The 13,571-nt window shown below is 35.4% G+C and overlaps 1 protein-coding gene across 1 annotated transcript in view; it reads right to left on the bottom strand.

Annotated features, from left to right (window-relative positions):
• MGAT4A (alpha-1,3-mannosyl-glycoprotein 4-beta-N-acetylglucosaminyltransferase A) overlaps positions 1–13,571 on the bottom strand; it is a 96,623-nt gene that overhangs the window by 26,865 nt on the left and 56,187 nt on the right. Inside the window, exon 6 of the mRNA XM_039872491.1 lies at positions 377–423. Within this exon, the coding sequence (XP_039728425.1) occupies positions 377–423 (47 nt within the window). The remainder of the gene's footprint in view (positions 1–376; positions 424–13,571) is intronic.

The following is a 13,571-nucleotide window of genomic DNA, read 5'->3' as shown; positions in this document are numbered from 1 at the left end:
TGCATTGTGTATTCACCACCCATACTTAGATTTTCTTCTGTCAGAAAAACTTTTGCTTGGTAAACAGAAGGTGGAAAGATTTACATAATCTCATATGACTCTCTCTCTAATCACTGTCTTCCAGATTAAAGAGTTATTTGATAATGTAACGTACATATAACATTCAAGTCTTTTCTATAATGAAATACACCAATTTATCCCATCAGATAACTGGATAGATATGCACCTACTTTATGACAATGTAAAAGACCAATTATAGGTGGCCCAAAGAACACTGAACTCCAAGAGAAATGAACTACAAAAGGCATTTTTTTAGCAGAAAGCGAAGAGATAACAGTAATGATTATTTTCACTTCCATAATTAAGAACAACTTACTCTTTCTCCAGGTTGGCTATAACACCGTGTACATAATCAATATCTGTCTGGGAAAGAAAAAAAATTGTACCTACGTTCATTGCTTTTATATTTTTATTTAACTTTTAATACTGAACTCAAAATTAAATAATTGAAACATTCATCGAAAACATTACGTTAAATTTTCAGACAATTTAATGGGATTTGCATTTCTGTATTCTACTTTATTGTACCACTATAGACCACTGAGTACTTACTAATCCAATAAGCAGATAGCTGTCTTTATTATTTTCAACTGTCTATATTCAATTCAATAGAAAAAAACTGAGCACAGAATTTCTACTTCTAAAACATCCAAACTAAATAAAGAATAAATAACAGATACTATATGCTATAGGGGAAGATTTTCCACTTGGAATCATAAAATCTAGGTTCAAGTTTGCCTCTGTAGCTACTGGCCTGTATAATTTAAAGTAAGTCACTTCTATCGCTTCTCAGCCTTTTGGCTAAGATCAAGTGTAAAAGTAAGTCACTTCTCCGAGACTCAGTTTCCTGTCCTATCAAAAATAAAGGTGGGAGGAAATAATACCTCGGAGACTATAATATTAAATGATAAAAATATAATAAAACGCTTTGGTATTATTCTGTATTATTATTATCAGGCTGACAATGAGAACCCAAGTCAAGAGCACTTTTACCACAATTAGAAATAAACATTTACCAGACTTGTGTACTTTTAAATTATATACATATGACGATCCAAAACCCCTACCAATTTTAAATGCAGTGGTAGCTTATATTAAAATGCTTGATTATTGAAAGAAATCAATTATGCATCAAGTTTGATCTATGTGATAATGTCTGGCAAAATGCTTAAAACTTAAAGAAAAACAAACAAAAAAGATAAAGCTTAACCCTGGAAATTACAAAACTTTTGAATGATAAAATGTTTTATAAGAGGTTTTCTTGAAGAATATTTTAACTTTAATTTTTTAATTAAAAGTAATCCCTATTTTTATCATTAAATTAAAAAACTTAAGATGAGACATCTTATTAAGACCACAAACTCTTAGGAACTATGGAGATACAACTGGACCACAGCTCAAAACCCTCTGTACTTTCCTATATAAACACAAACAGTAGGGATGTCTTTTTTGATAAATTATCATCCACATATTTAACCAGTGAGTATCTTACTACTCATCAGGCTCTAATTTTGAAGAACATGATCAAGACTTTGTTTATAAAAACTTTAATAAATTTAGCAACAACCTGAAATTCAATCTGATACGCATTTGCTGAGTGCCAGTTATTTTGCCTATCCAAGGAAAAGAGGAATGCAAATAATAACAAGACCAGCTCCCTGTCTCTACTAGACTCTCTAAGGAGGGGGAGGGCAAATAAACTTATGTGAATGTAGATTTATTATGTAATTGTATTAAAATTTATGAAATGCAAATGCTCCATATCTAATACATATAACTCTCATGTTGCATGCTAATTGACAGAACTAGCAAAAGATTCGCTTGGACTGTACTTGGTGCCACTTTCATATGGCAGAATCAACCCTTCCTGGCATTAGCTGAGGAGGCTCTTCTGAGGGTCATGTAACTGGCCAGAACACACAGCCAGGCCATCTGTGACTCCATCAGGGCCTCCACTTGCCTCTCCCCCACTCAAATGTTGGCAATAAGACAGGCAGTCTCTGAGATCTGGGGCTTTCTTGATTTAAGAGAGCACTTTTTTCTGCAATTTTTTAAAGGCATGTGGAGACTTCTTAAAACATAGTATTATCATCCAATTCTGAGAATATATCTGTGAATTTAAAATTGGGATATGTATATTCTAGGGGTATGTAAACACGGTATACTTAGGATAGGTGGAAAGTGGACATATGTAACAAGAGCATCATGAAGAATCAAGCATTCTTCATGATTAAGTGAAGTTAAATATTTTTATATTAAAACTAGGAGATATTACTGATACATACTACAACATGGATGAATCTTGAAAACATTATACTAAATAAAAGAAGCCAGTCATGTATTATATGATTGCACTTATATAAAATGTCCAGAATAGAAAAATCCAGAGAGACAGAAAGTGGATTAATAGTTTCCTAGGGTTGAGGAGAGAGTGAGTGGTATTAATGGGTGATGGCAAAGTTCCTTTTTGGGTGACAAAAATTTTCTAAAATTGATTGAGATGATGGCTGTACAACTGTGACTTTAAATAGGTGAACTGTATCTTATGTGAATTACAAAAGAAAAAAAACCTAAGCAATCAAGTTAAATGTAAAAAAACAAGTATTTTAGATTGTGCGAGTGGAACTGTGGGAGTACAAGGTCACACGACTTCTCTTAGGGATATATAAGGAAAAATTTAAGAAGCATTAAATCAGGTTTAAACAAGCCACTAATACTGACCACAATTCACCAATATATACTCATGCGTAGAACAATTCATCAAGATACATATTTGACTTAAGAATCAATTAAACCCTAGTAAGAGATAAGTTCCCATCTTTGCTATTATAAATCAGTAATTTGTAAAGTCCCATTTGAAAAGAAGTACAGCTTTGTGAAACATCATGGCCGTCAGAAAACTGCAACAAAGTCAACTGATTTATTTCAGGGAGACCTTCAATTAAAATCAACCAATCGCTTTTGAATATGCCACAACTGCTGTGTTCTGTACCACTGCACAGAGAAATGTGTGAAGCAGAGATCTGAGTAAAAGGATACTAAAAATAAATTATAGAAATTCATTCTAATGGCCCAAAGAATAAAATAGAAAGTTAGAGGGAATTTCCTATGAAAGAAAAAAGAATGTTGCAAATGTTAGAGACCTGAGGCTGCTGTAAAACAGTTACCCAGAGGAAAAAGAGAAAGAAATTTTAAGGACCAAATTAAAAGAGCACATAGAATTAAAAGAACTGAGTTTTAAATAACATGAAGAAAGGTAAAAATTGGTTTTAAAAAAGGTTCTTCTTATGTAAATTTACTACTGTCTTTCTAGTCATTTCATTCCACAAATACTTACCCAGTGCCTACCCCATAAGCTGGGAGATAAGTGGATATATATACATATATATATCCATATCACAGCCATATTGTTAAGTTCTGAGTACAGATTACTAAATAAAATAGACAAGATCTCTGCTTTGTGGAATTTAAAACTAGTGGAAAATGCAGTTCATAAAAAAGTTATATATACATATAACTGTTTAAGTGCTAAAAAAGAGTATACAGTAATAGAGAAAAACAGAGATGACCTATTTAAACAGGATTGTCAAAGAAAAGTCTCTCTGATGATTTGACATTTAATCCTAAATCTGATGTTTCTATTCAAATCTACAAAAATAAACAAAACACTGAACGGAATACTGTAGGTTATTTAGGGCTTTGTTAATTAGGGCTTTTACTCTGACCAGAGACAGCATATGTGCAAGACAATCCACTGGAATATATCATACTGTAAAATACTCCAGTTTTGATATATTTTAGAGGTATGTTATTAATTTGTAAATACACTACACACACACACACACACACACACACACACACACACACACACACACACACACACACACACACACCTAGGAACACATGATTAATGGGATGCTGAAAAGCCCTGATCACACTGCTGTACTGGGATGAGTCCTGGTAAGACACAAAGATTGCATTAGCCAAAGAGGTTATAAGATGGTCTCTGGAAAGAGGCCACAAAAATAAGATGATAACCACTACCTATCACGGTGACTTCCTAAATAACATCTTACGACTTTATATCAATAGGTGGATAATGGTGTTCAAGTCTTCTCTACCCTTACTCACTTTCTACCTGTTCTAACAAGTTCTGAAAGAAACTATACATGATCTTAAAGGACTTACTTGGGACTCAAAATGGGCTTGTGACACAGCAGGAAGCCATGGCAGGTAAGCGAGCACAGTGGATGGGCCCTCAGGTTGCCCACCTGAATAAGGGATAGAGGATGAAGTTCCTCTCTTTAAAGGTGCCCACACAGTTGAATGTTATCAGGTTCTATGTAGCATGAACACCGTGTAATGTTGATTGACGAAACATAAGACAATTCATCTAAGAAAACACTTGAAGAGTTTGTTCCAGTGTCTCTGGCTTGCATCTTTTTTTTAGCAAGAGTCTGCTCTACAATATTATTACCTTTCTTTTTCTGTACATAAAGTGTCTTTTCTTTGGCTTCTTTTTAAGATCTCTTTATCTCCAGTTTTCGGCAATTTTATCATGACATACTTTAGAGTGGCTTTCTTTGTAATTATTCTACTTAGGATTTGCTGGACTTCTTGAATCTATGAGTTTATACTTTTCATCAAATATGAAAAAATTTCAGCCATTATTCTCTCCCTCTAACATTCCAATTTCACGTGCAGTATACCAGTTAATATTATCCCATAGGTCACTGAGGCACTGTTCTTTATTTTTTGTTCTTTATTTTTTCAGTCTTTTTCTCTATTTTATTTTGGATAGATTCTATTAAGTTCACGGACCTTTTCTACTGTGTCTCATTTGATAAGAACTTGCGGCGAATTTTTAATTTCATACGCTGTAATTTTATTACTTTATGTTCCACTTGATTCTTTTACATATCTTCCATTCCATTCCTCACTGTGTTAAGTACCTGAAAATGTTTATAATAGTTGTTTTATTGTCCTTATCTGCCATTTGTAAATACGTTTTTATTGGCTACATTTTCTTCTAGGTAAAAGGTCACATTATTTTTGCTCCTTGGCATTCTAACATTTTTATATAATACTGGATATTATAAATTCTACATTAATGAGTGTCTCAATTTTGTTATCTTTTAAAAAGTACTGTGCTTGATTCTAGCAGACAGGTATTTGTGGATCAGCTAATCCCTTTGAAGCTCTGCTCTGGTTTGGTAAAGAATGACCACTTTAAGGACAGTTCAGCCCTCACATGAAGGTGCTGACCCCTCTGAACACTCCAGATAATTACGAAGGATGGGCCACTCCGGCTGGTCAGACCTTGGCCTGTGTGAGCGATGGGAACTGTCCAGCTTACAGCCCCCCGATCATTCTTCTCCCAGACTTGTGGAGTTCCAGCCTGTGCATGTGGGGCCCAAAACAATCAAGGTTCAAAGGGACCATCATTTTCTGTGTAGCATGCTCCTTTCTGGAACTCTGCTCTGCAACTTCCAGATGTTGTCTTTAGGATTCTGCTTCCTGCAACATGATCTGAAATGTGTCTCTGGGCAGAAAGTTGGGCAATCGTGTTGCCTGCATTTATTTTTCTCTCTCTCTCTCTGGGAATCACATCCTGCTCAGTCTGCTGTCTAGTGTCTGAAAACAAATGAATCTACATTTTGTCCAGCTTACTAGTTCCTTACAGCAATAAGGTAAGTCCAGTCTTTACTAACTCCATCACAGCTAGAACAGGTGCAACTTTACAGAATAAGGAACCAATGAGAATTCTAGAAAGGTAATATGTACAAGTGACAAATCAAAAAGACTAAAAGGATAGGCATGTATGAGAATAAGGCAGGCAGCTCATAATAAATTTTATTTCCCTATGGTCCAAGAAAAAGCTATTCCTACCTACCTAATAATTATAATACTTTAATTTAATGCAAATGTACCAAAAAGGCTAACAAATACCACAATTAGCTTTGCTAGTTTCTAAAATGGTCAAGCTGTTGAAAGAGTAAGAAAGAGGAAATTAAAAGGAAAGAGGAGGAAAAAAGACTTCTTCATTTCCAATATATCCACCATAGCCTTTCTTCCTTTCCTTCTCCTACTCTGTTGATGCTCATTTGACCACCTCTCACTGCCTCCATAACTATCTTAGTTCAAGCCTGTTGGATTATTGCAATTCTAAATAATCTGTTTCTGCCCTTACCAAAGCAACAAGCGTAAGCCTTTTAAAACATGTTACTCTTGCCAAAAATGAATAACTGCCATCTCATTATGAGAAAATATCGGACAAATCCAAATTGAGACAGTCTACAAAATAATTTACTAGTACTCATTAAAAGTGCCCAAGTTCATAAAAGACAAGAACAAAACTGAGGAACTGTCATGGATAGGAAGAAATTAAGGAGTCATGTGGTATTTCAGCATTAGATGCTGAAGCAGAAAAGTGACCTGAGTTGGAAAAACATGGAAATTTAATAAAGTCTATACTTTAGCTAATGGTATTATATCAATGTTAAGTTCCTGGTTTTGAGCATTTTATTAAGTCACATAAAATTAAGCTACCTAAGTTAACATTAGAACAAGCTGAGTGAAGGGAATATTCAGTATTATTTTTACAACTTTTCTGTAAATCTAAAATTATTTCAAAATGCTGTTTTAAAGTGCCCTAAAGAAAAAAAGTCAAGTGTCTTCCCTACTCAAAACCCTCAAATGACTTTACATCTTAATTAGAGCAGCAGCTGGCAAAACAGAACTGCTGCCTGTTTTCGACGCCTGCTTTTGTAAAACAACACTTTATTTGAACATAACCCCACCCATTCATTTAAGTAGTGTCTACAATTGTTTTGGGGCTAGAATAGCAGGGTTAAATAGCTGCAACAGAGACTGTATAGCTTTCAAAGCCTAAATATTTGCTATGTGGCCCAGTCCTCTGATTTAGAATAAAAGCAAAGTTCTTACAATGGCCTATAGTGTACTACGTGATCTGGTCCACCTCACTCCTTCTCTAACCACCTCACCTTTTCTGCTCCAGCCACGCAGGCCTCTCCATGCTGTTTCACAAAATGGGCCAAGCAGTATTTTGGCCTCAGGGCTATTTCTCTGCTGAAACTGTTTCATTCTCATGTCCTCAGGTCTGTGCCCAAATGTCTTGACCTCTAATAAACCATCCCTGCAACCCTGTCCTCCCTTTTCCTGTTCACTCTGATTTACTCTCCACAGGCTCACTACCATCTTACACACTATATATTAGTTTTTTATCTGTCCTCTATAATGTAAGTTTCATCAGGCGAAGACTCTGTTTTATTCAATGACATGCATGCCTAGCACTTACCGCCACTGTTTCAGTAAATATGCGTCGAATTACAAGCGAATTTTATGGGCTATTATATACACATACAACTTCTTCCCAATCGACATTTTTACAATTTACAACCAATGCATAAATAAACATCTTAAAATCTAGCTGCTTAAAAATTACAAGCCAAAATACTGTTGCACTAACACAGTAACCTGTTAAAATCGAGAACAGAAACAACTAACAACTAGACAGAAAATCAGCATGTCTACAGGAGGCTTGAAGGGCACTATCGATCAACTTGACCTAAGAGACATCTACAAACACTCTCAACAACGGCAGAATTCACTCTTCTTAAGCACACATGGCACTTTGTCCAGGGTAAGTTCCACATGCAAGTCCATAAACAAGCTTTGAAATACCCTGGAACCTTGTTCACAGGCCCCATGTGCTAGTTTCATAAACAAGTACAGGAGCCCGCCTTATCCACGGCTTTGCTTCCCGCGGTTTCAGTTACCCACAGTCAACTGTGGTCTGAAAATATTAAATGGAAAATCCCAGAAATAAACAATTCCTAAGTTTTAAATTACATGCCATCTGAGTAACGTATGAAATCTCATGCTGTCCTCCTCCATCTTGCCTGGGATGTGAATCACCTCTTCATCCAGTGTGTCCACTCTATATGCCACCTATCTGTTAGTCACTTGGTAGCCATCTTGTTTATCAGACTGACTGTTGTAGTGTCATAATATTTGTTCAAGTCACTCTTTTTTAATAATGGCCCCAAAACATAATAGTGATGATGACAATTCAGATATTCTGAAGAGAAGCCAGAGAGTGCTTCCTTTAAGTGAAAAGGTGTGTAGGTACAGGAAAAACATAGCACATGTAGGGTATAGTGCTATCCGTGGTTTCATACACTGGGGTCTTGGAACATATCCCCTGCGGACAAGGGTGACTACTATACTGATCAACTTAAAAGATCTGAAAGCATACAAAGTCTGTCCTCTGACTACAATGGAGTTGAATTAAAAATCAAACAGAAGAAAATTTGAGAAATCCACAAATAGGTAAAAATTAAAAAACATATTTCTAAGTAAACTATGGGTGAAAGAAGTAATTACAAGTTAGAAAGTATTTTGATCTGAATGAAAATAAAAACCTGACATATCAAAATTAATGGGATGCAGCTAAAGTGATGCTCAGAGAAAAAATTATAGCTTTAAATTGCCTATATTAGGGAAAACAACCCTTTCCAACCAATAGTCTAAGCATTCACCTTAAAAATCTAGAAAAAGAAGAGCAAGCCAAACGAAAAGCAAGCAGAGGGAAATAACAAAGAGTGAAAATTAATGAAACAGAAAACAGAGAAATGATAAAGTCAATAAAACTAAAAGTTGTTCTTTAAAACGATCAAAGAATAATGTCAACTGTATCCCTGATTAGCATGACAGGGAGTCACTTCACCTGAGGGCTGGCCAGCAGGAACTAAAAAAGCCAAAAGGTCTCAGAGGGAGAAGAAATGAGGAAGGGAAAAGCAAAGGAAAGGGGGGTTGGAAAAGTGAAGACAGGAGACCGCTGTTTAATACTATAAAGAAATTTGTGGAACTACTAGACTCTTACACCATGTGCACGTAGAACTGATACTTACAAAAAAAATACAAATCTTTATTTTAAAATTGACAAATATTACTGTGTAATGTGAGACTACAAGTTAAGAGCACAATCTATCATCTAATGGATATTTTTAAAAAGATTTTTAATTTCTTCTAGTATCTTCCTCATTGCAGTACTTCAATAAATACTTGTTCAATGAGTGAAAGAATACTTAGAATGAAATCTGTACCTTTGCTTTTATTAAAAATAAGACTAACAGGTAATTATGAGAGCTTGAGAAAACATGACTACAGAGAGGGCTACTATCCATTGCTGATGCTACTGCACTCCCCAGGTGCTCTGGGATGTAAAAATGTTCCAAAACATTCAGGTAACACATAGACTGTCGAACTAGAAAAGACTAAATCAATTATATGGTGTTCACCCAACTGCACTGACATTACACATAGTTATCAATGAGAATCAAAGATACCAACCTATGGGATACAGCTAACAATGCTCAAAAGAAAAAACATTCATTTTTACATTAACAAAAATAATGAAAATAAATCAATTTAGCATCTGGGACGAGGTGTTTGTACAGTATAAAATGGAACTAACAAAAGCAGAAAAAATGTTAAAAGACATAAATTAGAAAAAAAAGAGAAATAATAATAAACCCAAAGATAGTTTTTAGAATAATAAATATAAACAGGTTCACTAACTAACAAATCCAAAAAGAGGGAGGAGTACAAGTATACACATGTACACAATGAAATCAGGGAGTTGCTCCACTCTGTATAAAGCAAATTTTAAAACCTGGATAAAATGTAAAATTTTCTAAGAAAACATTTTATCAAAGTTGACAAGAAATATCAATAGCTCTTTATATTCTAATATGAAAAGTTAATATTATACCATCTATGCAGAAATAGGGAGAAGGAATACCCCCATATATACCCGTTAAATACCTCTGAATGGGTACAACCACAATCAAATAGTTGTTGCCAGTGGAGATGGTAAATCGGTGGCTAGGGGACAGCACTAAAGGAAGACTTTTCAAGGTATACAACACACGCATTTATAATTTTTAAAGCATATGATTGTATAATCTATCCAAAAAATTTAAGTACATAGGAAATGATTCCTAGTAAATAAAATATATAATAGAAAAATAAAAAGCAAAAAAACGCCACAGCAATTCAATCAATTCTCTCTGGTTATTCAATTTCTGAATTCATTTATAAATCTACCTGCTCTGCAAATTTCTGCCCATAGGTGAGCTGACTAACAAGCATTGTTAACCCAATTTAAATAAAAGAATTTAAAGTAGGCTTAGTAAAGGTGTCAGGCACTCTGACTATAAAATACAAACTAAAATATGTACAACGGTAAAACGAGACAACTCAATAAAAAGCAAAACTGTTTTCATGCCACATATTAAACACTCAATGAAGGGGAAATTCTCTAAACTTAGTTTTTCAGAGACCATCTTTAGGTGCTTTTCTAACATGATGAATTTACTATTTCATTACAGAATCTCAACTTGAATTCTTCTGTTTAGAAACTTAAAACTTAAACATGCCTTTGGGATGTTTCTAGGCAAACTGCAGAAACAGTGTGAATAATTAGAATGATATCAAGATGAGCTACCTAAACTTGTCTTTCCAAATTCTCAGCGATCTTTATTGGTTATCATCAGCAATGTGGCTTTTATGATTTAGGCAATATCCTTCCTGAAGCCTGCCTCCAACACTCACTTTGTCTTTTCCTTTTACCTGGAACAGCATGTAGCCACCTACCCTGTGAATCCATGTTGACTGTTCTGTTTAGGTGGCAACTGAGGTGCTTTTGAACAAGATACAACCTGTATCAGTCAGGATCTTAGCTGCAACCAACAGAAACTGACGTGGGCAGAACAGTCAGAAGAACAAGGGACTAAAAGATGATGAGAATTCACAAAACCTCCGGTCTGCCTGAGGAACCAGGATAGGAAGGTGGCAGAAATAAGGCTGGACCGGCCTGATATCACAGAATGCTCCCAAGCCACAGCTTGCAAAGCCCTCACCATCAGTCCTTGATGCCTCTGGACTCTGCCCCTGTGGCCCCTGGAAAGACAACACTACCCCCACCACTGGTTATCACCAGAATGGACTGTCCGCAATCTCCACTTCTTTAGAAAAATATTCCTTCTAAATATATTTTCTTATTTTCTGTTACTGGTACATAGAAATATAAACTGATCCTATATCCAACCACCTTGATAAATTCCCGTTATTTCTAATCATTTGTGTCTGTTTATTCCTTTGGGTTTTCCATGTCATCTGAAAATAATGATGCTCCACTCAAAGTCCAGGATGGGACTAGCCACTTGGCCGCTGGGACTGGTAAAGCAGGCATCTGACACTCAGTTTCCCTGGCTGGAGGGTGGCACTTCCTTTCACCAAGACTCATAAGACAGGGAATTCTCCAAATATAAGAATGGGAAAGGAAAAATAATTTTTCCTAAAATCCAGAGTACAATGTAGGAAAATGCTTTGTCAGAAATGATCATAAATGAGAAATAATATAAATAACGATACAGTATAACAAGAACTTTAATAAATAATAGCATAAAATATATAACAAAAAATTAGGAGGCAAACAGACAAAAGATCATTAGAATACAAAACTATAATTAAATTATAAGTAAAACCAGAAACAAAAATGAAACAATTAAAAAGTGAACCACACTTGAATCATTTCATGCGTCTGTCAGAACAACTAGAATTCGTTCCTCTCAACTCCTTCTGCAATTCCAGACTGGAGTCAGTGAACTTTCAAATAATGCATCGAGCTAACTGGCTAAAACCTTGCATGTCTCATCATATAAGCCCAACAGACCCCTAAGGGAGAAATCACCAGAGAGAAACAAAGAACGAAATACAGCTAATAATTATATTTCTGTCTCTCATCTCCTCCTACGGGGGCATTTTATGGTCCCTCTTTCAAGAAAAAAGAATACGAAGAACAGAAAGTCAAACAGGGACGAAGAGATTATGCTACCCTTTGCTGTCTATGTGTATCTTCTCCAGTTCTTTTGCATTCTTAATTTACTCCTCATATGTTAAAGTGGACCAGAGATAATTCAGTCCTTCACAAAAAATTGAAAACGTTTGTAAAAAATAAATTTACTTTTGCCTATTTACTCTAGATTAATTTCAAACGGGAGACAGTTTTATAAAGGGGATGAGTTGGGATCTACAGGATAAATAAGAAAGAGAGAGGAAGCGGTAACGTTTAAGATTAAGGAATAACACAAACGGAACTGAGAACACACAGGTCCACGGAGTGAACTGACAGTAGGATGACTTAGAGCGCAGACCTGTTAACAATATGAGGTAAAGAACTTTTAATAAACAGATGGGAAACCTGTAAAAGAAGCAGACTAATTTAGTTACGGACAGACTGAGTTACCCATAAAATAGTTCAAATAATGTCATCAAATAGGTAGCTGGAAATACCAACTCAGGGAGAGGCGAGAGATCTAGATCTAGAAACTATCCCATGTATAGATCGAGTGAAAGCCACAGAATACACACTTGTTACTAGTGTTAGATGGGCCCCAGGCTGCCAGACACTTCGGTTCAAGGTACTAATCAAGGTAAAACCAAATGCAGTAATTAGCAATCTTAAATTGCCCAAAGGCAATTCAATGAACTCTGTAAATTTTTTCCTCTGTTCAGTGCAGATTTTCTTCCAACTATTAAAATTCCATATAGCTACGCGTACAAATCCTGCAGTTTAGGAGCGGGGTCTCCAGAGTTCAGAATGCTTCCAACACGCACCGCCACTCCCGTGTGAGCTTGCTGTGCCTGCAACACCGGTGACCTCTAAGGCTCGGTGACATTATTCTCATCTTAGAAATGAAGAAACTGAAGTTGCAGAAAGAAAAACTAACTGTTCAAGTGGCAGTGAGTGGCAGAATCCAGGCCCTGAACACAGGCCGTCTGACTCCAAATCCAGTGTTATCACATCTTAGTGATCAGATGAATGGCTACGGCAAGAGGGTCTTGAATCTTTACATGCACTTATCTGTCTATACACTGAAAGCTGTTTTTCAAGTGTATAAATATAGCTTTTTTCCTTTTATACTATTAGAGCTTTTTTCTAATAAAAATCAATACACTCATTGTAAAAAAATTTTTAATTTTATAAAATTGCATACAATAGAAAGTGGCATTCCTCATAATCCTAATTCTCAAGATACCTGCTATGACCATTTTCTCCATTTTTAAAAAATTAATGTACATGTAGAGCTGTAATACATAAGTCTGTGTGCTATATTTGCACACCTGCAAATGTTTCTACTGGGTTAATTTTTAGAAGCAGAATGCTGGGTCACAGGATATACTTTAAATTTTAGTACCTATTGCCAAAGTGCTTTCCAAGGAGGTTGCACCAATTTCTACTGGTACACAGTATGCAATTACTTAAAATATACAATTTCTATAAAAGACAAAAAAATCACAAATGAAGTTCATGCTAAAGACAAATATGTCAAAAAGTTTTCCTCTCAAATATGAAAATTTCTTATGAATCAAAAATCACCAAAAAAAAATGAGCAAAGGCTATAAAAATAATTACAGACGGT

Source organism: Pteropus medius, unplaced genomic scaffold (genome assembly GCF_902729225.1).
Source record: "Pteropus medius unplaced genomic scaffold, Ma_sr-lr_union100, whole genome shotgun sequence".
NCBI lineage: Eukaryota > Metazoa > Chordata > Mammalia > Chiroptera > Pteropodidae > Pteropus > Pteropus medius.
The sequence above is the reverse complement of the archived record's forward strand: the minus strand, read 5'-3'. Positions and strand labels throughout refer to the sequence as shown.